A 25,742-nucleotide genomic window follows, 5' to 3' on the forward strand; every position below is an offset into this window, starting at 1 on the left:
GACAGCCACTCCAGTGTGAAAACAAAGAAAGCAACTGCAACCCAACCTCACCCAGCAAATGCCAGGGCAGGGACTTTCCCCAAGCCTCTTGACAGGAATCCTTGTTTTTGTCCTGAGTACAATCTTGCAAAATCCTCAAACTTCCCAACTCCCCTTCCCCCCCCTTTCCTGCCTCTTTTCTACAGCTCATAAATGTGTGAGAGTGACTGAGGTCTTCCCCACTCTGTTTCAAGCATCAGAAAGATTCTGCAGTTCCTTTATCCAGATGTTACAACAGCTGTTGATGAACTGAAGGGGGGAAACCAGAGGAGAAGACTGAGTGTGAAAGGTAAGTCTCGGTTTCAATGCAAATGTTTATTATGGTCCCTCAACCCACCCCAAGTCTTTCATAGATACACTAAATGGAATTACTTTAAGAATATTTAGCTAGTTTTTCTGCTTTGCAATAAGTGCCAGAGTCAGCGTTTGCATTCATGTGTGCAGGAATGTGATGGAATGTCCAGGATAAACTATTCACTCAGTCCTAGAAATGCAAAAAAGAAATGTGTTCCCCTCGCCCTCCACCCCATTGGTGACACTACAAAATGATGGCAGATAACAGAAAGAGAAATATGGGCCAAAAATAGACAGTGCACATAAATGAGAACCAGCATAGTTTAGTGGCTGGAGTCATACCAAACCCTGGGAGACCCAGGTTTGAATCCTCACTCTGGCATGAAAGTGATTGGGTGATTTTGGGTGATTGTGGGTTATCACATATTCTCAGTCTAATCTACCTCAAAAGATTGTTGTGAGGATAAAATGGAAGAGACAAGAATAATGTTGTCAGTTGCTCTGAATCCCCAATGAAGAGGAACATTGGGTATAAATCAGAGGTGGGATCCAGCAGGTTCTCACAGGTTCCCGAGAGTAGGTTACTAATTATTTGTGTGTGCTGAGAGGGGGTTACTAATTGTTGATTTTGCCATGTGATTTTTGCCTTAGTTACCCCACTCCTCTCAGCAGTAGTGCGCTGAACTTGAAGCAGTCTAGCAGGAGGTGCACTGGTGTGCGTGGCAGCCTGCGCCTGCGTGCATTCGTTTCCCACCCAAGGACCGGCGCAGCAGCTACATCCTTGCCACAGCCCCGCCCAGGAATGCCCCACCCCCGGAATGCCCAGCCATGCCCCTGTTGTGCCCAACCCAGCCACATTGTTGTTGTTGTTGTTGTTAATTGGATTTAATATACCGCCCTATCCCAGCAGGGCTCAGGGCGGTGAACAATATAAAACATCATATAAAACAAACAGTTTAAAACAGTTACATTCTAAAATAGTAGCCCACAACCCCACATATAAGCCCAAATACAAATGCAACCCTCCTCAGGAAGGAACAATGAGTCTCAATGATGTTAAAGACCCTTGTAAGCAGAGTGGGGGGGGGGGGCAGGGGCACCGTCAGCGGCTGGTCTCTCCGAAGGCCCGGTGGAACAATTCGGTCTTACAGGCCCTGCGGAATTCTCCAAGGTGGTACACATTGGTGCTACACCACAGTTTGAATCCCACCACCATGGGAACCTGTTACTAAAATTTTTGGATCCCACCACTGGTATAAATATCAAAATAAATAAATGCATGGAGTGTTTCTCCAGTGGCCCTTTTAGGATAGAAGAAAGATACTTCCAGGCTCAAGCAGCTGCTGAGTCCCTCACAGGTGGGAGAAAGATGCTTGAATTTGGGAACCTGAAGTGGGGAAATTGTGGTGGGTGCAGAGTTAGATGTCTTCTTCCTCCATTCCACTTACCAGGAAGCAGCTTTTCCATTCAAAAAAGGTGTTGGGGTCCCAAGCACCATAAAAACTGTTTGCAATCAGAAGAAGTGATAGATAAATGCAGATGCCAAACAAGATTTTCCCAGATACATTCCTTAGGCATTGTTCATAGATTTAACACAAGAAATTCCCACTTTAAATAAACGTAAAGCTTTTATTTAGCAACGATATAGACACCTTCTGCAGTGCTTTCTTTTCTTCTAGGCATCCCGATCAGATGCTCTAAGCTGCTTGCTCTAAGCTGCTTGCCATTTTGTAGGTAGGAAACTCCAAATGAATGGACCCAGGATAACAGCTGGAACTAGAATGTCAGGTTGTCGGACTGTCAAACCACAGACTCTTTTTCTCCCATTCCATCCACTGATGAGGCTGTGTGGGTGGCCAGTTCCCAGGATAGGGATGCCAGCCTCCAAGTGGGACCTGGAGATCCCTTGGAATTGCAGCTTATTTCCAGACCAGACATCGGTTCCCCTGGAGAAAATGGATGCTTTGGAGGGTAGACTCTATGGCATTGTACCCTACTGAGGTCCCTGTCCTCCCCAGGCTACTTCCTTCAAACTAGGAGTTTACCAATCTGGATCTGGCAAGTCTACTCCCACCCCCACCTCGTCCTACACCAGTGGCCATGAAGCTCCTGGCAAGGCTAGCCCAGGAGATGGGGAGAGGCAGCACTAGCCACCTTGGGGCTTTCTGGGCAGCTGCACAGTACTGAGGTTGCAGCAGGGGTGTGCAGGGCATGCCTAATTAGATGGCAGCAGCTCATCAGCACAGCACACACCCAGCTTCTCTCTGCCCGGACCCCTGCAAGTAATTTATTCCACCTCCACTGACGGCCAAACAGCAGCAACATCCAAACGCTCCCTCCTGCTCCTCCTTACTGGCTGTATCAGTTCATTTAATAGGGATGGGGGGGGGGGGAATAAGTTGAAATGGAAAAATGGAAACCCACATTTTTTTCAAACTATAGTGAAACTGCTGTCATGCAAAAGGATCTTAGTTGACTCAACATTAATTCTTAAATGTTTGTTTGCAGTCTTATCGCATCATTACTCCAGATATTACTTGCGATTGTGGAAAGCGCTCTTCCTCAGCTTTGATGTTTGCAAATCTTGAATTCCCTGTATATCTATTGCTTTACTTTAAAAAAACCCACTGAGATATGCAAGTACATTTTTCAAATTGTACTTTTTAATGGTGCATTAAATTAGAAACTGTGACATTATTTTTAAGACAGAAAAAGCAAGACGACCTTTACAAGCTCCTCAGATGAATGATAGAGGGTGATTTACAATAGTTTGAACTAATAATAACAAAGAAAGTATTCCAACTGCATGCTAAAATACGTGCCAGCAATTTTAGGCTTACAATCACTCACTCGTTGCATTTGGAGAAAAAGTTAATAAATCTAAGGCGCACTTGACTAGAGACATTCTTTCAAAACTACTTTATGATAGAAAGGGGTGTTTTAAACATCCCAGCTGTTTGTGCAATGGATTGGTTAAAACAGCGGATACTCCAAAATTTGTTCAAAGTTGCACAGAGTTGTTTCTTTTTCCTAACAGATCCCTTAAATAGCTGTTCTTTTGAGAGAACCTCATTTTGTACACTGTGGGTAAATATTTTCTTTACAAATACAAGTAAAATTGATTCTACCTCAGCATTTTGTGCGAAAACATCCATAAAGGTGTTTTCACAACACAGGAGCACCATGACACAGTAGACTGATGATTTACCTGTCTTGGAATAGAGTGGCTTCATATGTGCCATAAATGTGATTCACAAATGGATCTTCTGTGGGAAAGGACTGGCAGTGACTAGGCCTTGGTTTGTGATCCTGGAGTGGGAGTTCCAGTTGAGCAGCTGTACAGATATTCATTTGATCCTGCCAAGGGCCCTACAAACGTCATTCCATCGCCATAGTTACCATTACAGTGCTCAACAGCTCTCTTTTCAGGAACATCTTTGGAAGTCAGTGCCTGGGGAGTCAGTGCCCAGGACCAAGCCAGATGTGATGTCTGCCACAAGTCTGGTCGGGGTTCCCTGCCCACCTTACAGACAGATGCTATAATAGGAAACTAGCATTGACAAGCATAAATAATAGGATTTGGTTCTAACAGAAAAAGATGTAGATAACAGAAAAATTCAGCAACAAAATCAGTTCTCTGGGCATCAATAGAGTTGTTTTAACAGTTTCTGCTCTAACGAAGAGTAGTTCCCTTTTATGTCATTTCCAAGAGAATCTTTAATTTATTGCAGGGGTGTGTTTACAGTATGTACCTCAGAGCTGCTCGTAGGAATGTCCCAATGTTCTGTTACTTGGGGCCAGGGTTGTCAGCCTCCAGGTGGGATTTGGGGGTCCCTTGGAATTACAGCTCATCTCCAGAGCTCAGTCCCCCTGGAGAAAATGGATGCTTTGGAGGGTGGATTCTGTAGCACTGTATCCCTATTGAAATCCCTGTGCTCTTCAGGCTTTGCTTCCAAATCCCCAGGTGTCTCTCAGCCTGGATCTGGCAACCCTCCCCTTCCCATGCCGGTAACCAAGAGGAACCTGGAACCCTACTCAGGGCTGAGTCATGCTTTATCACATGTCACTATTAATGTGACCATCTGCAAAGAAACACCACAAATGTTCCTTCTATGGTCATGCAAAAAAGAAAACCTGTCAAAATTGCCTCCTCCACACAACCTTTGAAGTCTCACAAGCCCTGTCCTTCTTTGCATCCTAGGTAAATAAATATTCAGTTATGGTTCCAATAAGTCCATAAAATATGTTGCTGAGGTACATGGATATGTGCTCACAAATACTGTTGGCAGCCTCTATTTGTGCCAGTCATTCTCCCTTAATCCCTCAGCTCTGTGCAAAGAGCTCAGGAAAGAAGCAGGTGTATTTCTATTAAATATGGAAAAGGTTAACACACTGTGAGTGGCAAGTATATGTTCCTTGATTTATCCAAATTTCAGCACATTAACATGTGCATGTAGAGCCTGAGGAAGTGGCAAACAGGTCCCTTGCATGCATTTCCACTGATGAAAATGGCACAGAAAGCCTGGAGCTGCTACACTCCCCCCCAAAAAAATCATTTGGAGCCATGAGTAGTAACTGAAAGATTTTTAAAGGTTAGCCCCTGTATGAAAGTGTGACGGACAGCTGGGCACCTGTGACCTGACTCATGTCCTGTAACATGTATTTCGTCCCTTAGTTAGCATACCAAAGATCTGTAGCCTGTGTGGATGTTGTTTGCTAAGCCTGCATAGTTTGGCAATTTAAATGAGATAATGAAGGCTTGAAAAGTTTCATGGGTAAACTCTTTTCCCACTTCACATTCGAATCAGATCTGCCTCAACAGCACAGGCAGAGGACTTTAGAGACAGCCAGAGTCTTACTTCAGATGATGAAGGCTTGGGATAAAATAAGAATTAGCAAAATGAGATGTCTGTTGTTTAATAGCACAGCGCAGTTGGAAGTGTATGGGAAAGAATGCACATTGCTAAGCATTCTTCTGACAGGTAGCCTAAGATCTTTTTCTCTGGGAAGCAGGTGCAATTGAATCTGTTGATGCCTTTGCAAAAGTGATCCATGTTTTGGATCATGAAATGGATTCTGGCTTCCCTATATCACTTTTAATGACAAACAGGGCTTATGCAGCATTCACAGTTCGCAGCTGAAGAGGACATGAAAGTCCATGGGCCATTAGCACTGCATGGAGAATCTATAAGCCGAGGTCATTTATGAACCAGCTCTTAATATGTAAATACAACCTAAGATGGAATCGTGGAGGTGGAAGTCTGTTTTAATTCACCATTTGTCTCTCCAGATTCAGGAGTCTGTCTTAATTATCCCTAGATAAAAATTGCCCTGAGTTGGATAGGCCAGGCTAACCTATTCATCAGATCTCAGAAGCTAAGCAGGGTCAGTCTTGGCCAGTATCTAGACAGGAAACAACAAAAAAAAACATATCTCTTGTGAAAGCAAAAATGTGTCCAACCAATTCAGACACAACGCCTCTACCTCTGCCATGCAGGAGCAGGCAAAAGGCAAACCTCCTCTTAACATCTCTTGCCTTGAAAACTCCACAAGGCATCACCATAAACCAGCTACAACTTGATGGTAAAAAGGTAAAAATCAATTGCTTCATCTTCATCCAGCAAAATCTCCTTTGTGCTCTTCCCTCTCTGCTTCTTGCTCAAGGATCAACTGTTCTTCACCCCCCTGACTGTTCCTAGAAATACTCACTGCCCAGGTGCAACCTCTTGCTGACTGATGCCTTCAGAGTTAAGCCCTGTTGTTTGTTAATCATCCTCATCTTGGCTGGAGGCCAAGCCGGCTGTCATGGTTTCTACCCATCTGTGCATTGTCCAATTGCAGCAGAAGAATGCCTTTGATCTCTGAGCACAAGAGGCTACATTATACTGAAGCCTTAAGAACCATGTTGAGATAGCTGCACAAAGAAGCCAGACATTCATTTCCAGAAATGATGAAGCTGGTAACAAAGGCCTTGCTTTATGTGTCTGAGAAGCAATGCCAAAGAATGGAGAACGGCAAAGGAAAGTGGTCTCTCTAGATCTTCTGAGCCATCCAGAAATCAAGAAGGGGAGGAAGGGGAGCTGTGTTTAGGCTGCATAGAAGTAACCCCCAGGGAATGACATGGGATTTGCTTCTGAGTAAACATGTTTCAGATTACTTTCTTTGTCCTATGGACTTTTTTTGCTTACAGTCAAACTTCTTTAAATGATTGGACTGTTTTTGTGTGCTGAGAGGTTACTTTGTTTTCCACTTTGTTTCAGATATGGGTCTTATTTTAAGACCAAACCAGCAAAGGGATAATTAATTTCATAGTCAGCAGAGGCTGTGCACTTCCCTAGGAGATGCTTGGGCAGCTATACCTGAAAGCACATCTCTTGTGAGAGCTAAAGTGGGTCCAGCCAATTCAGACACAACTATTCTACCTTATCAGTTATCATGAAGTTTTTGCCCTTATTTGAAAGGGGTGAAGGGAGTCCTTGGATTTTCTGCTAAGCAAATGAACTGATGTGACGCCCTGCAAGAATATAAAGTGGGTGCAATTTTTGAAACATTAAATCATGTAAAGATGACTTCCAGGACACAGACTTCAAACCACCTTCAAACCCAGCACGGTGTAGGTGTTAAGAGTAGTGGATTATAATGGGGAGAACGGGGTTTGTTTCCCTGCTGCTACACAAGAAGCAGGCTGGGTGACCTTGAGTTAGTCACAGTTCTCTCAGCACTCTCTCAATCCACCTAACTCACAGCATGTCTGTAGCTAGAAGAAGGGAAGGCAATAGGGAGTGGCTTTGAGATTCCTTAAAGGTAGAGAAAAGTGGGGTATAAAATCAACTCTTCTTATTGTTATTACAAAGGGATGTTGTAAGATTGGCAACCAATTGAATTCATTCCCTTCTTCCCTTATCTGAATCCCTCCCTTTCCTATTGGTCATAGTGGTGGTGAAAAGTGTTGTCAAGTCACAGCTGAGTTATAGTGACCCCCCCAAATAGGGTTTTCAATGGAAGAGATGTTCAGTGATGGTTTGCCATTGCTTGGCTCTGCTTGGACTGAGAACGTTCTGAGAGAGTTCTGAGAGAATTGTGATTGGCCCAAAGTCACCCAGCAGGCTTTATGTGGAGGAGTGGGGAATTGATCCCAGTTCTTTTGTTTAGAGTCTGCCACTCTTAACCACTACACCTTTCCTGTTAGCAATATCTATAGTTTGGCTGTGCCCACTCCCAAACTCCATGTGGAGTTTGGGGGTGGGGCAATCCCCCAAATAGGTCAGCATTTAACTGTGCCCCTGTCCTGAACTTCATGAGGAGTTCAGGGGTGGGGTACAATTTTGAGAGGGGGTAGCCCTACAATGCACCCCCACATGACCATGGGAAGTGGTGCTCAGGGCTCTAGCCCCCTGTACCTCCCCTCGCTACGCCACTATCAGCATTATATCTGTGCTGATGATGTCCATGGTTCCAAAGTCTTGTTTAAAGGCTAACCATGGCTAAAACAAATGAATGCACAATAGTTAACATTAACCAGGGAGAGGAGGATAAGGTAAAAGTTTAGTGGTGCCATAAAAACGAACAAAATCTATTCCAGCATAAGCTTTCATGAGCCAGACCTCACAAATGCATATGAAGTGCACAGTTGTCTACTGACACTTTTATAACCAAAAGTTACAGTGGAGAAGGAAGAGATGAAGTTGCAGCAAAAAGAGATTGTATTGTGGATCATTCGGAGTCTGAGTAATTGATGTGGCTGGCACAAACAGTGGGCTTGCAGTTCTTGCTCCTCATGGCGTGCAGATACAGAACGATCCAATCAAAACAGTAATAAATCCGTCCATAATTGCAGAAAATAGCAAGCACGGGATAAACAGTAAGTCTACTCAATGAATGTCCAATGTAGGACAAGACAATACAGTTAATGGCTGGAATTTCCCTGCATACCCTTAAGGGGAAAATTTTCACAGATCCCTTCTCATGCAGGAACCCAAAATGCCTCCCAAATGTGGTTCCTGCGGGACAGGCAACCCCAGGAATAATTTGGAGGAATGAAAGGTTCATCAGGAGGGAGGAACTGGGACAAAATTAGCCCTTTTCCTGGTGCCTGTGGAAATTCTAGGCAGGATCTGAACTGGTATCTGGACCCAAGGGTAGACTTTGAAGAGAAGGGAGGAGAAAGAGAGAACACACCTCAGCAGCATATTTCCTCTAACTACAGTCAGGCATTTGCTAAAGCTATGGCTGCAACTTGGCTTAAGGCTGAATGTGCTGCGTAAAGAACTTTTCATCTGCTCTCCTCCTGTTGGCTGGTGAGCATGAAAAACACAAAGGCTAAACACACTCATCTCAGGTTTCTAAATCCTATGGTAATCGTTCAGGAAGGATGTAGCCGCATGACAACTTTCCTACATATTTCAGTGCTCATATGGTTTCGATCTAAGTCTGACTAACAACTTCTACTTTGTTATGCTTCCTTTGCCCTCTGTGTGAGTACATCTTCCAAGGAAGAAATGTTTCTTGTAAAATGCGTTACATCAGGTCATGCCCAAGAGCTTAGGAACTGCCTTGCAGCTGAGACTTTACCAACAACAGCGGCCCATTGCAACATTAAGGAAATTACTTCCTGGACAGGATTTGCTCAGCCTCAACATTTCATAAGAGAGCTTTTTTCCCCCACGCAGCAACAGAGCAGACTATCCAGAGACTTTGCACCAGGAAGGATGATTTGGCCTAAGCTCCATTTTCAGCCAGTGCTGGACTGTTGGGGGAGGGGGGAGAAAAGAATAGTTATCGGTCATAAATATCCCAAACCTGTAAAACTGATCAAGACTAGCACACTGAGTTAATAAATGCAGTTCAGAATCTTTGTATTAAAAAGACCCAAGCTGCAGTGTAAGAAAACATACATTTAAAAATCCAAACTCGCAACTCCAGGAAGAGAAAGTGCACAGGAAACATCTGAAAATATTAGTACCTGAACAGTGACGAGAAATCAGATGCAATGAGAATGCTGGTCTGGACCCACCTTTCATTGCTCCAGCCCAATTGGGCATGTATGTAGCAACCACAGCTGTGTATGCATAGTACTGTGAAGAAATTGACACTTATGTTAAAATGATGTTCTACAGGAAGGAAAGAGTGGGAGGACTTCATCCCTTGCTGACCGTCACTCTTCTTTCAAACAGCTGGGCAGTTTTCTTTCCAACTCTCTGACTGGAACCATGTGCAACCAGAACCACATTACTGGCAAACAATTGCACACACACACACACACACACACACACACACAGTTCCCACACATGTATAGTACTTTCCTGCTAGCTCAGGGGTCTGCAACCTATGGCACTCCAGATGTTCATGGACTACAAATCCCATCAGCCCCTGCCAGCATGGCAGTCTGTATTGATTATAAACTTCAGTGCACCCTATGTTTTTATCTTTTTCACTCATGTACAATGAAGAATGCTAATGTAATCACAATAAAAGGGCAATCTATCCAGGAAACGGGTCACACCATTCATGCAAAGCTCCTGAAAAACCTATATTCAAATCATGTTGCTTTTTAAATGCATGCACATGGAAATAATGTACACACATATCATCTACCATCTATTCTCAGCTTTAAGCAGTATCTCCTGTCAGAGTATAAAATGGCTGTAGAGCAATAGTTCTTTACCACGCAACCAATTTGCATATAAGAAAGTAGATGTTATGCACAACTATGGTTGCAACTGACTTTTTAGAAAGTGCCTGGTTAAATTGATGGCATTTCTTCACAGGGTCTGGGCCTTCAGTCTGCTTGATGAAGACCTTCGTGTAATGCAAAAACTTGCACACTGTCATGTGAAGAGGAGTTGACCCAAGATATCCTCCAGATTCATGTTGGATCCCTTACAAGCAAGCAGCACTTATTACTGGAGTCAAGGGTATATCTGTTTTCTCCCCATCAGTCTTTTACACTTCAAGCTCTGCTCCACCTCTGAAACTTCTAGTATTTTATGGACTCGTTTCTAATTCACTGTGCACTTGACTAGAACCAAATTAACAGTTGATACTTTTAAACTCTGAACAGTTCAACAGCCCTGAAAATGCAAAAGAAATTATTCAACTTTTAAGCCCGGACTTATGTATTTATGGGAACAGGTTGAGGTGGCAAGATTTGCAGCTCTCTCAGTACTTTGTTATGATTTAGACAACATTAAGCACATCTTTTTAGGCCTCTGCTTCATATGTCTGCAGAAGCTCCAGGCAGCTTTAGTGTTCTCCTGATAAAAGGCAAAGATGTGAGGAGCAGAATAGCCGTGCATTCTCTGTGGAAGGATTTATCACCTCTAACAATTCGTTTTATCTGCCGTGTCAAAACTCACTGCACAGGCCCTTTTGCTGAAAGTATCTGCCCAAGAAAAGAACCTCATTTCCTTTATTAAAAAAAAAAGACAGCGAAAACCTACTGCATCAAAACCCTGGCTTTTTCATATTTGTTTGTGATTTTCTGTGAGGGCTCCATAATAGAACATCATTCCAATTCATGACACACTAATGTTTTTTCCCTTTTAGTCAGGTACGTATCTCCCTGATGCAGTAGTGGTGAGAGGGGGAAAAACAGTATAAATGAAGTATGAACAAGGGAAAGATAAATTGGTGGACTTTTTTTTATTCATCCCAAACATTATTATAAAAATGCTGTTTATTTTCATACCTAAGATTCCCCCCTCCCCAAGTGAACAAGTATCTGGAAAAGTAATAATTCTATTTCATAAACCAGGGTTAACCAGATGCACTTGATAAAGCTTTTTGTTTTAACGTGCAGCAAGCTATTCTTAGTGCATGAGGAAGAATAAGGAATTTTTTTTTACATTGCTCTCTTTTCCTTGAACTTATGACCTCCTTTGTATTCTGAAAGTTGTCAAAAAATGTCACTGGCATCTATATTGTCAAAAATGTCACTTGCACTTTTCTCTGCTGGAACTAAAAGCTGTAGTTCTCCAGGTCACAATAAATGCCAAACCTTACCACACGGCACTGCACTTACAAGTGTTTATAACAAAGCAAGAAGAAATGATGAGGAGCAAAAAGTCACATAATAGATGCATGTTAGGAATGTGACAAACAAATGTGACCATTGGACCTTAAGTGCCCAAAGAATCTCTCCCATGAGTATCAGTAAAATTACAAAGAAAAAAAGATGTTTCCAGTCCTGCAACTGTACTTAATGTTTGGTTATGTGCATTTATGCCTTAAACATTTAGTAAAGTGCAACGTTCACTTGAGACATTACCCCACAATTTGTGAAAGCGAGGACCAGTATTCATTCTTCAAAGCAAATCTCACATGCAAAATAAATGGCATTCCTTCTTCCTTCACTGGACGATGGTAGTGGTTGAGCCTAAAATGTATAACTGTCTCCCAAACATGCATTTAAAAATTCAGAGAAGATATTACGAGGGATCCAAGGTCTGTCTTCTACTGAGCAGTCTTTTTCCACCAGACAAAGCAGCCCCTTCTTTCCAGAGGAAGGGTATCACTGGATCCAACCAACAGAATTATAAAACACTAAAGAAGAAGAAAGTGGCAAACCAGAGCGCTCTTCTAGCTCAAAATGCATTACGATAAATTTTTCCTAGGCCCCTTCCGCACACGCAAAATAATGCGTTTTCAAACCACTTTCACAACTGTTTGCAAGTGGATTTTGCCATTCCGCACAGCTTCAAAGAGCACTGAAAGCGGTTTGAAAGTGCATTATTCTGCATGTGCGGAATGAGCCGATTTCTGTGCAGAATTTTCACTTTTTCTGCTGTTTTCTGGAATACTTTGGGTTTCATTGTTGCCTATAGAAGACTTTGGGGGAGGGTGCAGGTAGTAGCTATTTTTCAGCCACAAGACACCCAAATTTCAGAGAAGCTAGTACTGCCTGTTCACTAATGATCCTTTCCCCCACCCTCCCCCAAGTTTCAAGTGAATTAAACAAAGGAGTCCCATTCTGCAGTCCCCTGAATCTGATCTCTGTGCCATCTTACTCGCAGGGGTGTGAATTAGAAGGAAAGAACAGTCTTGAAAAAGTTCCCTGCCCCCACAAAAGAGAGGGGGAATGACAAAGGGAGAAGGAGCCAATGAGACTCATAGGCCCCTTCACAATTGTTTGCAAAAAATTCACAAAAGTGAATCTTGCTATTCCACACAGTAAAATCCAGCTGCAAGGTGCATTGAAGTGGATTGAAAGTGCATTGTTCTGCATGTGCGGAAGGGGCCATAGCTCTTCCTTGCCTTATATTTGGCTTGCAACAGCTGAGAGTCACCTTCCCCAGGATGGGTGAGATACATTCCAGAGAGGAGCTGCCTTCCCTGGCTGGGCAAGATGTCTCCCCCACTGTCCTCTTGCCAATGAAACCTGCTAAAAGAATAAAGCAGGCCTGGGATCCTTAAAATCCTAGCCTTGGATATTCCTAAATATTTCTGGAAATATAAGGTCGTTTCTGCATAGTCCAAATATCCTGGGTTGAGCAAGAGAAATATCCCGGTTTGGCCAATAAGTCTGCATGGTTCCTGGTCCTAAGGCAGGTTTGTTCAGCGATATTTCCCCCATCCCATGGTGTAAATACAAAAGACCCGGGCTCGTGTGAAATAAACTGAAGTATTTCCTCCCAGTCTTCACTCTATTCCTTCACAGAAACGGGCAGCCATGTGAAGGGAGAAACCAGGATAAAATAGACCCGGATTGTAAGATACTGATTGTAACCTGGTATAATTGTGCTGTGCAAAAACCAAAACTCCCAGTAATCCCAAATACTACCCCAAATACCTGAATACACTCAAAAATACCAATAAGATATTTTACAGGATTATATATTTACACTAGGTATATCTGAGCACACTTCCCTACATAAATGTCTGTGTGGTTTGCTTTTGGATTTACTGGCAGTTGTTGACCTCTATCATTTCCCTTTCTGTACAGTGTCACTAAGATATCACTTCAGCCCATGAAAAGCTTTGCCTGCTGTTCCCTTCACATACTGGTTATTCTAACATTCCACTTACCACTTCAATCTGCCTGCACAGATTTGGAAAGAACCACACAGACTTGATTGCCAGCATACGGGTCCTTCTTTAAGACATTCATCTGTCACTGTCACTCATTTATCAGTACCAGTCTGCTCTGATACTGGAGTACACATGGCTGAAAGCAAAGGAAATGACAGTATGCTCGTAAAATCTAACCTCTGAGAAATGGGTTTAAGTCCTACCCAGTTGCTGCACCAGCACAATAATACTTTGTATAGAAGTGTCATATAATTTGATGGTACATCAGGACTATGATGTGGTCATATGCAGTGTAACAGTTATTGAGGCATTCCTCTTTATAAACCTAGGCCGTTTCCGCATGGGCCAAAAATGGCGGGCTGGGGGCGATAAAAATGCCGCCCCCCAGGCCGCCGTTCGCACAGGCGGCGCTGCTGAAACACAGCAGCGCCGACCTGGCTGCCCTTCCCCTCCCTCAGGGCGGCGTCAGACCGCCCTAAAAAACAACCCTTTAAAGGGTTGTTTTTGAGGGAACAGCGTCTTCCCGGCGGCGCGGTGCGAACAGCACCGCCAGGAACACGCTGTTTCCCTTCCCTTTCCCACTCACCTTGTCCCCGTCATCGGCCTGCTGGCCTCCGAAGCCCCTCCCTCACCGTCCTCCGACACCTGGAGGTCGGAGGGCAGCATGGGCAGGGCTTCGGAGGCCAGCACGCCGACAACGGGGACAAGGTGAGTGGGAAAGGGAAGGGGGCAGAGGTGGCTCCATGCGGAGCCGCCTGTCATCCGCCGGCCTCTCCTGAGGCCGCACGCATGCTTGCTTGCGAACGCCTCCGCCCCCACGTTGGCAGAATTCTTGCCGGCGTGGGGGCGCCTGGGGGGCCGTGCGGAAACGGCCCTAGAGAGAAAGTAGGAAAAGAGTAGTATCCATATAGTAATATATAGCCATTTAAACATGATGTGTTAAATGATGCAGAAATTACATAGTAGGAGCATACTTGAGGCAACAGACAGTATACAGTAGCATAGTCCATAGTTCTCATCCCTGTACTAAAGCAGCTTTCTGAATCATTTCATTACAGTCAGTCCTACAGCCTGTGTGAAGAAGCTCTTCAGAATAATTTAGTTTTTCAAAGGCTCATTCCGCACATGCAGAATAATGCATTTTCAAACTGCTTTCAATGCTCTTCGAAGCTGTGCGGAATAGCAAAATCCACTTGCAAACAGTTGTGAAAGTCGTTTGAAAACGCATTATTTTGCGTGTGCGGAAGGGGCCATAGTTTGCAGAAAGCCAGGAGTTTTACTTTACCTTATCAGGCAGACCACTTCAAAAGGTGAAGGAATTTTACTTCCCAAATTGTATGTGTAATCGTTCAGTATAAGTCATGGTTGCCGTATGTGCATAGACTCAGCAAAAAGTAGGTGAACATCTCGATTCCTTAGAGAGTAGGAAGAAAGTAAGAAATGAATAATGAGTAAATTAACTTGTATTAGAACTGCACTCTGCTATATGCTGTGTTTTTAACCACCCACATGTTTTGAAGGAGATTGCACAAAAAGTATATCTGGTAAATGATGCTTCCCATCAGGACCAGATCCTAAAATCCATGCCTCAGAAGTTTTTCACCACTTGAAAAAAAAACCTACACTCCTGTTACTGGACACTCTATTCAGCCCTTTTTGTTCCAATTATGGTGAAAACAGTGAGATGATAGAGCTATACTTAGTAAAAAATACAGTGCACAGTAAATGTTGTTTTACTTATTTATTGCATTTCTATAGTGTTTATTCCCCATAAGAGACCTTAATATATTTCTGTAGTATTCAGTTGCCAAAAAGCAATATATAAGTCATAAAACCATAATATTGCCAAATAAAGTCATGCTGCCACCTAGTGGTTTTAAATGCTGTCTACATACCTAAATCTCCAGGAGCTCTTTTGAAAATTTTCTTGAAGTGTTCCCAGCTGGGGCCTGCTTATTTCCCCTAAACTAGCACAGAAAGAAGCTGCTGTTTTGTCTCCCAGGCCATTCTTTTAAAGAAGAAAGTTGACATTATTATTGACTGTTATGCAAAGGGACATTTATAACTCATTTCCACAACACGCAAGGTACAAATGGATATGTGGGCTACATCTGCTTGCATAACTCCAAATTAAATAAAGATGAAACATCAGAATCAATTGTCTTTTACTGAAGACTTATGGGAAAACATTAACATTGTTGCATTAAAGTCACCCATTAGATGTCATTTTGATTGATGCTAAATATAGTCATTCTTTTTTTAATCTTTTTAAATTCTTTTATCATTTAGGAAGACATATTAATTGGCAGACAATCTGACTTAAAGAGGTTCCAGTAATAACAGAATATGATCTGCCATATAAATTATAAACAATGTACTTAACATTTGCAAGTGATAATTACATAAGAAAAAGTGGTTTTAAGATTCTACATACATATAGCGCGAAATATATACATACATACATACATACATGCATGCATGCATACATACATACATACATACATACATACATACATACATACATACATACATACATAGTACAAAATAATAATAAATAGGTTAATAATAATCTTAAGTTATGCAGATAACAATAGGATTCTATTTTGAGAGTCAGAATTGTATAAGTAATGTAATAAAGGATCTCATACTTTAGCCATTCTCATATATAGCCATTCTCACATTGAATTCCATTTGCAGCACAATCCTATGTATTTTTGCTTGAAAGCAGGTTCCGTGTAATGTTCACTAGGTGTTTCAAATTGCATCATTAGCAGGACAATAACAGACATTTGCAAGCAGTTTACATAGACTAAATATCTTATGGGTTCGATACATAAAATATTGATTGTTTCTGTTAATGCCTATAAAATCCGTAGGACTCTGCATCCCTTCATTTCTTGCCCAAGGAATAACTTCTTGCATAAAACTATTTGCTTTTATGGATTTCTCCCCCCACCCCACTTAGGAAGAAACAAAACATAGTAAATGGAAGTAGGGCATATATGGTGGTATATATTTTTGAGTCAAGATTCTAGGGAACGAAAAGATTCATAATGTACCTGTATAAACCACTCACCCATATAACACAGTTCTAGAGACTTTTATTCAATATGGCTAACAGCCTGTTCCAAACAAAATGCATACATCATTTTGTGACAAGGGAATACAAGGGAGCAATTATTAATTTATTAAATTCTGAGCAACTTGTAGCGTGGCTTGTAAAACACAAGCCTCGCTTCTGTTTTGTGCTGAATCCCAAGGATATCAGTAAAAGGGAATTCTGCAGAGTTTCCTCCATTTAAATCTCCCAGGACACTATAATCATTAGAAGCTTTCCTAACATGACAGAAATACAGTACTCAGTCTCTCTTCTCAAAGCGTGAATACAAACGCTGAAGAGAAATTCTTCAACCCACCCTTAGATGGAATCCTTCGAGAAAGTCTTGTTACATCTTTTGCTGGTTAACTTTAAAGAATGACTGGTTGTTCCCAATGGAGTCAAATGTATGTCACTGTAAAAGTAAAGAATTTCTGCAATTTCTGCACAAACAACCATTGTATTGGTTTATAAAATAATGAACAGGATAGAGAGACTGAACAGAGAGGACTTTTTCTACCTCTTGCAAAATGCTAGAGCTTATGGGCATCCAGTGAAGCCGATGGGCAGTAATTCAGGACACACAAAAGGAAATACTTCTGATTAAAATGTGGCATTCACTGCCAGACAGTCACAGGCATAGATGGCTTTAAAAGAGGATCAGACAGGTTCATGGATGTCTATCAGTGGTCATTAGGAGGGGAGGGACTTCAATGAAATATAATGGCATAGAGTCCACCTCCACTTTGTCCAGGTGAACTGATTCTCTATTGTAAGAAGATAAACTGTAATCCCAGGAGATATCCAGCCATCTCTTAGCAACTCTGACCAGGAGGCAAAATCAGGGGAAGGCCTTGGCCTCTATGCCCTTCCACAGGAGCCAGTGGACCACTCCGTGAGGGAAGATGCTGGGCGAAATGGAGCATTCATTTGATTCAGCAGAAATCTTGTTATGCTCTTATTAAAAAATTAATGAAGTGAGTGAACTGGCCACAGGGTCAATCTTTTTACTATTTTTCTTTGCAATGACTTGCTGTCTATATATTTTAGAGAGTTATTTCAGTTCTCCTTGTACATTCCAGTACATTTCCAGTTTACATGGTGGGTGGATTGTCTATGAGAGGTGATAAAAAAGGAAGCAGTCAGTGAAATGAGACGAAACTACATTTACTAGTGGCACCAGGAAGGCAACTCTGTTGAGGCATAGTTTGGGTCTTGGGACAGCAGATGCTCAAAAGTTTCTGGCACACCATTCCATCAGCGTTGGCCACAAATGCACATCAAGGGAATTACCTGAGTCATCTGCTCACTGTTGTGGATCCGAGATATGTGATTTGACGCACATGGAGGAATTCCAGCGATCCTGACAGCCATTTATTTTCTCTGGGAAGGGGGGCAATAAAATGAGCTAGAAGGTCAGAAAGAGTGGGAGATGAATTTCCACTGGGAGACAGCCATTTGCTCATCTGCCAGATAGGTTGGATGGATAGCCACTGTAAAACATGTGTTCAACATGATTGGAGGAGGTTTGGGATGAATCACCCTATGAGGAGCAGGTCCCCTAAATCTGGATTGGGAGAGGATTCAGCCAACTATGGTACGGAGGTTTAAAAAGACTGAATCATCCATTGTTCTTTGTTCAAATGCTGTGACCAAATGCTGGAAGCCAGATTCCTCAGCAGAAAGCAGCAGGGAGTCTGGGTGTATATCTGTTCCACCACAGTCAGGCAGGTTGTCAGAGATTGCTATTCCCGTGGTGGCGAACCTTTGGCACTCCAGATGTTATGGACTACAATTCCCATCGGCCCCTTCCAGCATGGCCAATTGGCCATGCTGGAAGGGGCTGATGGGAATTGCAGTCCATAACATCTGGAGTGCCAAAGGTTCGCCACCACTGTGCTATTCTGTATTTTCAACTAAGTTTAGACTTAGATTTTATGTTATTTTCATAAGATCTTGATAGAGCCATCGTGGTGTAGCAGTTAAGAGCAAGTTGACTCTTAATCTGAAGAACCCGGTTTGATTCACCACACCTCCACATTAGCTGCTGAGTTTTATCTGGTGAACCAGATAATGGAAAATAATGGTGGCTGCACAGTACACCCACCCTCCTGGTGTTTCAAAACAGCTACCTGAAAGTATCTTTCTTTAAACTTTGCTTATCTCCATTCTTGACGCACCATATGTAATATCAACATTTTCTTTCTGTCACTGGTTGCAATCTGTTCTAAGGAAAAGTGAATTGTTCTCCCACTGATGTAAATGGCACACACATTTAACAAAACGCATATACAAAATCTGTTCATTTTATTTTTCCTCATTAGATCTATCCATCCTCTGAACCCTGGAAGAAGAAACCAATTGTCAGAACTGCAGTATTTAATCTCTTTTGTATTTCTGAGAGGTCAAACTATGCAATAGGTCTATACAGATAGGATAGTGTTGCATAAAAACACACAGGCTCATTCCGCACATGCAGAATAATGCACTTTCAAACTGCTTTCAGTGCTCTTTTAAGCTGTGCGGAATGGCAAAACCCACTTGCAAACAGTTGTGAAAGTGGTTTTAAAATGCATTATTTTGCGTGTGCAGAAGGGGCCACAGGAAACCATCATTCACTATATTATTTGGCAGGTGCCAGCCTGATCTCCAATTGCAATATAAGGCATGACTTTTAGATGTAAGCATGTGATTCCATGTGACCATGTTGGTGTATAAATTACTATCTTTCAGATGGGGGGGGCAATCTACCCTTAGCAGTTTTAGAGAGCAGATATAAGAAGATCCCAGCCATGAGAGACAATGTCTATGCTTGACAAGAGAAACAGAATCTCTAGAGCATGTTCTATTTCAATGTCCATTTAATAATAGGGCCTGCTCTAAACTCATACTCCCATTATTGGATAAAATTCCAGGTTTTTCCAAAAAAGCACAGCTTGAAAAACTTCTCTCAGAGGAGAAGCCACAAGTGTCCAGTCAAGTCACCAAGTTCTGCAGAATAATTTACAAAGTTTGCTCTACCACATATGCCAATGATGTTTGACAACTGATAAATAGATTGCAAGGTTTTACACAAGTTTTTTTTAAAAAAAATCAGATGGGGGACTTGTCAAATCCCAATGTATGTTGGGGATCTCAGGCTTCCATGAGACCCTTTACTCACTGTGAGTTGGTAAAAGAAAGAAAGAACTTAGGCATGTATTATCTTGTACTCTTAACAGATAACCTCATACTTGCCCAAAATGGAGCAGAACACCACGTCGATGCCTCTTACTTCAGATCTACCTATCAAGAAGCAGACAGTGTGTATTTTTGGAACAGGAGATTTTGGAAGATCTCTAGGACAGAAGATGATGCAGTGTGGCTATTCTATAGTATTCGGAAGCCGAAATCCTCAGAATTCCAAAATGATTCCTCAAGGAGCCACAGTGTTATCCCATGTAGAAGCTGCAGAGACATCTGACATCATCATAGTAGCAATCAACAGACTATATTATGACTTCCTTGAAAGGCTAAAGGAAACTCTCCATGGGAAAGTGTTGGTGGATATTAGCAACAACCCCAAAATGAACCAGTATCCTGAGGCGAATGCTGAATATCTTGCCCGCCTGTTGCCAGAGAGTAAAGTGGTAAAAGCATTTAACACAGTGTCGGCATGGGCTCTACAGTCAGGAGCACTGGATGCAAGCAGACAGGTAAGAATAGGTCTGGAACAAAAAGTGTCCCTCTCTTTTGTGAAAGGAAACCACAGAAGGAAGGTTGAAAGGTCCCATTCCATGTTCCAATTTCCACTTCATCAGATGAGACAAAGATAACTTTGGCTGTTTCTGCACAACCAGAGGCAGTGGCTTCCCATCAGCTTTGATGAAGCCTGTGGAGTGTCGGGACTGTTCACATGGTCCCATGCAAGCAGTCCCAATGCCACCGCTGACTGCAGGGGTGGTTCCGCATGGAGCCGCCCAGGGCGTCTGCAAGGGACTTACCTTGCAGCTCCGGGCAGCTGGAAAGACACACCCATGTTGCCCTCCGACCCTCGGGGGTCACAGGGCAGTGTGGGCAAGTCGTTCCAGCCAGCCAGAGCTGCAAGGAATGCAAGGTAAGTCCCTCGCAGACACTGGAGGGGCCAAAAGTGGTGCCCTCACACCGGTGCAGTTCACCGCTTTTCAAAAACCTTGCTTAATGAGTGAGGTTTAAAAGCAGCGTCTTCGTGCCACTTGGGGGGTGAGGATGGCACTGCTGTGATGCAGCAGCGCCTCCTGTACGAACAACACCCTAGGGATGGTGTTTTTTCTGTCCCTAGGGCGCTGTTATTTGGCCATGCGGAAACGGCCTTTGATTCCTAAAAGTTTATACCCTGGTTTTTAAGATTCTACTGGACTTGAATCTTGGTCTTCTTCTGCAGACCAATAGAGCTTCTCACCTGAAATTATGTTCCTGAATTATATCACTTTAGCCTTCAGGTCTAATTATCCACACAAAGTCTGATGGCACAGCTGTCTTTACTTTATCTTCTGTCCCGAAGAGCCAATAATAAAGGAAAACCATTTCAACCTGACAACAACCACGTTCTTGTTAAAGTTAGAAATGCTATTACAATAAAGAAGCAAAATACTCCTTTGTTCTTGTTCTTATTGTTGTTTGCTTGGTTTTGCTGCAGGTTTTTGTCTGTGGCAATGACAGCAAATCAAAAGAAAGGGTGATGGATATTGTCCGAAGCCTTGGCCTCACTCCACTGGATAAGGGATCACTCTTGGCAGCAAAAGAAATTGAAGATTACCCTCTGCAACTCTTCCCGATGTGGAAGTATTCCATTTATATGTCTCTAGGCCTCAGTATTGTTCTTTTTATCTATTGTATAATCCGAGAGGTAGTCTACAATTCTGTTGTGAACAACAAAGACTATTCCTTTTTCATAATCATTCGTATTCCAAACCGTATCTGCCCAGTTGTGGCACTCATCCTTCTTGCTTTGGTTTACTTGCCCGGGATCTTTGCTGCTGTTCTGCAGTTATACAGAGGGACAAAATACAGACGCTTTCCAGACTGGCTAGATAAATGGATGCTCTGCAGGAAACAGCTCGGCCTGGTTGCCTTAGCTTATGCTTTCGTACATGTTCTGTATACACTTGTCATTCCTCTACGCTATTACGTAACATGGAAGCGCAACTCTTATGTTCTTCAACAGGTAAGCTGACATGATACTGTTTCTTGCCCTATATCATCACCAGCCTTGATAAGTGGTATAGCTTTGTAAAGTCATAGGTTACTGGATAGCCCACATATCAGTGAAGATACACAAGAGAATGTCATGCTTGATCTCCTTCACTTTGTGCAGATAGTCTTCTCCCCAGTGCCACTTCACTTACACAGAGAGGAAAGGGGATGATGAGGAAAGTCTAGTCCATATGGAAGTGGTATGTTAATCGCCTAGGCTTAAGGTCCTGGCCCATATCAGATGACATCCTCAGGAATGTAGTGGGGCATTTCACATCTTTTTGGACCCCTTTGTTAGTCTGTAGCCATTTTAAAGACTTCAAAATTTGTGTATTTATTTACAAAATTTGTATCCCACCTTTCTGTCCTCACCTTAGGCATTTAACAACAAAACTGATCCATTTGATACTGTTAATGGCTGGATTAGCGACTCATATCTTGCTATGGGTATCTTGGGCTTCTCCCTGTTCGTTCTGCTCGGAATCACATCCTTGCCGTCTGTCAGCAACAGCGTCAACTGGAGAGAGTTTCGGTTTGTTCAGGTAAGAGCCTGTTGCCTGAATTTCTCCTCTTCTTGTATTCCTGCCCAAATTAGCTCAGAAGCCAAGTCCACCAAATGCAATAGGATTTCCTTTCATGAAGTAAGTGTGAATAGGACTGCAGTCTCTTGGCAGATAGAGTTCTTTGTTTCTGCTAATATTATTTTATAGGGTATTGAAGTCTGACCAGGGTGGAGGGAGAGGAAATTTAACTATCACAATCTTTAGGTTACCCATTTTTGAGGCAATCTTCAAATATTTTCCCCAATTCCCTCCCCAAGAACATATGCTGCATTATCTATAGTTCCCTCAATTTTTACTCTTGCTTCCAAGACTGTGGGAAGTCAGTTAATAAACAGTTCATATTTTGGGAAGGGGTCACCTGCTCCCTAATATAGTCTGGGGTAACTGGGTTGCTGAATCTGGGTTGGAGAAATTTTTGGAGATTCAGGGGTGGAAGTTGGGGAAGGAGGTCTTTGGGGGGGAGGGAAGGGACTTCAGTGGGATATAGAGTCCAGCCGCCAAAGCACCCTCCAGAGGAACTGATCCTTATAGTCGGCAGATCAGTTGAAATTCTGGGAAATCTCCACATGGAGGTTGACAGCTATAGACAGTAGGGAACTAAAAAGCAGGTGCAATATGTTTTAAAGAATTGTTGCAGTTCAGACTGCTAGGTCCATGTTGTGTAATACAGAAATAAACATGTGGAGTTTCTTCATAAGAGCCTGAGAAACTCTTAGGCCTCTTCCGCACATGCAGAATAATGCACTTTCACTCCACTTTCAATGCACTTTGCAGCCGGATTTTACTGTGCAAAATAGCAAAATCCACTTGCAAACAATTGTGAAAGTGGATTGAAAGTGCATTATTCTGCACGTGCAGAAGGGGTCTTAGAGAAACGTGGAAGATCTCCTAAATCTCATAAAATAAATGACAGGTTTTCTGGGCAACATACTGCCGAGGGTTTTATCCTGTGTTACTATAAATTATGGGATTTGAAACTTGTTTTTGTACAGTTTTTATTTTAATTTTGTTTTTTTTAAATACTACAATACACTTTTGGCACTGGAATATCTTTCAAATAAATGTAGCTCTACTGTCAGGCCTTTGCTGTTGTTCATTCCATGCCTTCCTATCTTACACAGTGAAGGAACAGTGTTCCCCAAGGCAATTAATTATTTGAAGGTTTGGTTCGTATCATTACAGTTGTAAGCTTCAAGAACATCATTGTCCACAAGCAGAATAAGTTGAGTAATCCTGGTCAGCAAACCGAACAATAAAGCCTTAGCTAATGCATCACAATTATTGACATTGGTAAACCATAAAGAAGGATGCCATCATTAGCCCAATATATCCCCAACTCAATTCAACCTGTAACACAAAGGAAATTTTAATCCAATTGACATTAATTTTTGATAACTGTAGAATCCTCTTTTAAGGGCCCCTGTGCCTTTCACATAAAATGTTTGCTATGTAATGGAGAATACTTGCATTCTTTGGAGAAGAGCCAGATAGAAATATAATGAATGACTAAATGAATATTTTACAATTATTTCTTCTCTCTTTTTTCATCCCACAGTCCTATCTGGGCTATCTCACACTGGTTCTGTGCACTGCCCATACTCTACTCTATGGTGGAAAGAGATTTTTGCTCGCTAGTTATCCATGGGGACTTCCTGCTGTTTACATCTTCTCGCTCATTATCCCTTGTATTGTGTTGGTCATGAAGTTTATTCTGATATTTCCATGCCTTGACAGACCGCTCACCGCCATTCGTCAGGGCTGGGAGAGAAAACCCAAAGACCTATATGAGCCCCACAGCAACCTTGGCAAATCCTCTGTATAAATTCTTAGCCATTGTCCAGTGACTTGTATATAATTGCGAACCGCTAAAAATGGTCAAGTAGTGAGTACAACTGAAGCACACTCCCAAATGGCTCATAATTATGAACATCATAATTACTCTGCTACCTAAAGACAACCATTCTTGGCATCATTATATGATCATCATCTAGTTTCTGTTCTGATACAGAGGATGTGTGTTTCTTCCTACATCTGGGATTGGAAGAAGCAATTATAGCTATTTCTATTTCTTACCACAGAAACCCATCTTCCACTTTTTGGTTTAAATTTTTTAATTTTAAAAACACATTTATTTTCACAACTGTTGTTAATCTAATCCATGTTGCATAATTATACATTTGTTTCCTGTCCATTCCTCTCCCCAACCCCTTACTGTTATAGCTAATTCTTAACCCTCCTCTGGCACCACCTTCTGATATACCCAGGGCATTGTAACTTTGTGCACCCTGGGCATGTAATTCTATAGTGGCTCACATTATTAGCCAGGCATTCTGGGGTTACTTTTCCCAGAAGGTACCAATGCACAGCATTTCAGATATGACTAAAAGAGCATTCAGGGTGTCAGGGGAGTGAGATACTCCTTGGCCAGGGCAGCAGCAGTGATAAGCATGGTAGCAGTGGTGTAGTGGTTAAGAGCAGAAACAGCAGTGGCATAGTGGTTAAGAGCAAGTGGATTCTAATCTGGAGGAACTGGGTTTGATTCCCTGCTCTGCCGCTTGAGTTGTGGAGGCTTATCTGGGAAATTCAGATTAGCCTGTGCACTCCCACACACACCAGCTGGGTGACTTTGGGCTAGTCACAGCTTTTCGGAGCTCGCTCAGCCCCACCCACCTCACAGGGTGTTTGTTGTGAGGGGGGAAGGGAAAGGAGATTGTAAGCCCCTTTGAGTCTCCTACAGGTGAGAAAGGGGAAATGTAAATCCAAACTCCTCCTCCTCCTCCTCCTCCTCTTCTTCTTCTTCTTCTTCTTCTTCTTCTTCTTCTTCTTCTTCTTCTTCTTCTTCTTCTAGCAGCCTCAATCAGCTGTGTCTCGAAACCAGACTGCTAGATGCCAGAGCAATGAAAAGTTCCTCTTATTACCAAGGGCAATTAATTTTTATATTAATTATCACTATAAGGGGCATATAATTTTTTTTCATTTAGTCATTTGATTTGTTGCTGTGCAAATTCATGTTCCTTTCTGGAAGTTTAGCATCATATTTTAAAATTAACCATGTTAGCTAAGCTAAGAATGAGTTACAGCCAACAGGCCACAACTACAATCATTTTGAATTATGACTTCCCTACCTGTTGTGATATTTTTCAAATGCATAGTTTTGTTTTAATATTAAAAGCACTTCAAGCATTGCAAAACTGGCTATCACTTCCCAAAATTTTTGTATAAATTTGTTCTGTGAAATATCTACAAACGTATAAATAGGAAAGACTTTTTAAATGAAGGAATTTGGTCATATTTGAAGTTGGCTACAGCTACATGGTGGTTGGGGGAGGAGAAGGGTAATCTTGTGCAATGGACTCCTTTTCCAGTAATTGGATAGCCAACAGAATATGATTTCCATGATGACTGCAACTCAGGACTGCGGATGAAAACAGAACCATACACTTGTTAAGATGAAGAGAATGGAGAGATGCAATAAATTTATCAGAGAATTGCCTGCGTACATTTGTTGC

General features: G+C 42.3%; 1 protein-coding gene across 4 annotated transcripts; it reads left to right on the forward strand.

Moving 5' to 3' along the window:
- STEAP4 (STEAP4 metalloreductase) lies at positions 1-24,771 on the forward strand. 4 transcript variants are annotated; one of them, XM_048510255.1, is made up of 6 exons: positions 1-328; positions 10,101-10,882; positions 19,678-20,151; positions 21,114-21,641; positions 22,048-22,212; positions 23,789-24,771. In XM_048510255.1, the coding sequence occupies exons 3-6, from the start codon at positions 19,699-19,701 to the stop codon at positions 24,053-24,055; spliced, it is 1,413 nt and encodes a 470-aa protein (XP_048366212.1). In that variant the 5' UTR covers positions 1-328; positions 10,101-10,882; positions 19,678-19,698; the 3' UTR covers positions 24,056-24,771. The 4 variants fall into 4 exon arrangements, with proteins under 4 accessions (XP_048366212.1, XP_048366211.1, XP_048366209.1 ...); XM_048510254.1 differs by having other exon boundaries at positions 10,101-10,247; XM_048510252.1 differs by lacking the exon at positions 10,101-10,882.
- Positions 24,772-25,742: the final 971 nt, after the last annotated feature.

This window comes from Sphaerodactylus townsendi, linkage group LG11, assembly GCF_021028975.2.
Source record: "Sphaerodactylus townsendi isolate TG3544 linkage group LG11, MPM_Stown_v2.3, whole genome shotgun sequence".
NCBI lineage: Eukaryota > Metazoa > Chordata > Lepidosauria > Squamata > Sphaerodactylidae > Sphaerodactylus > Sphaerodactylus townsendi.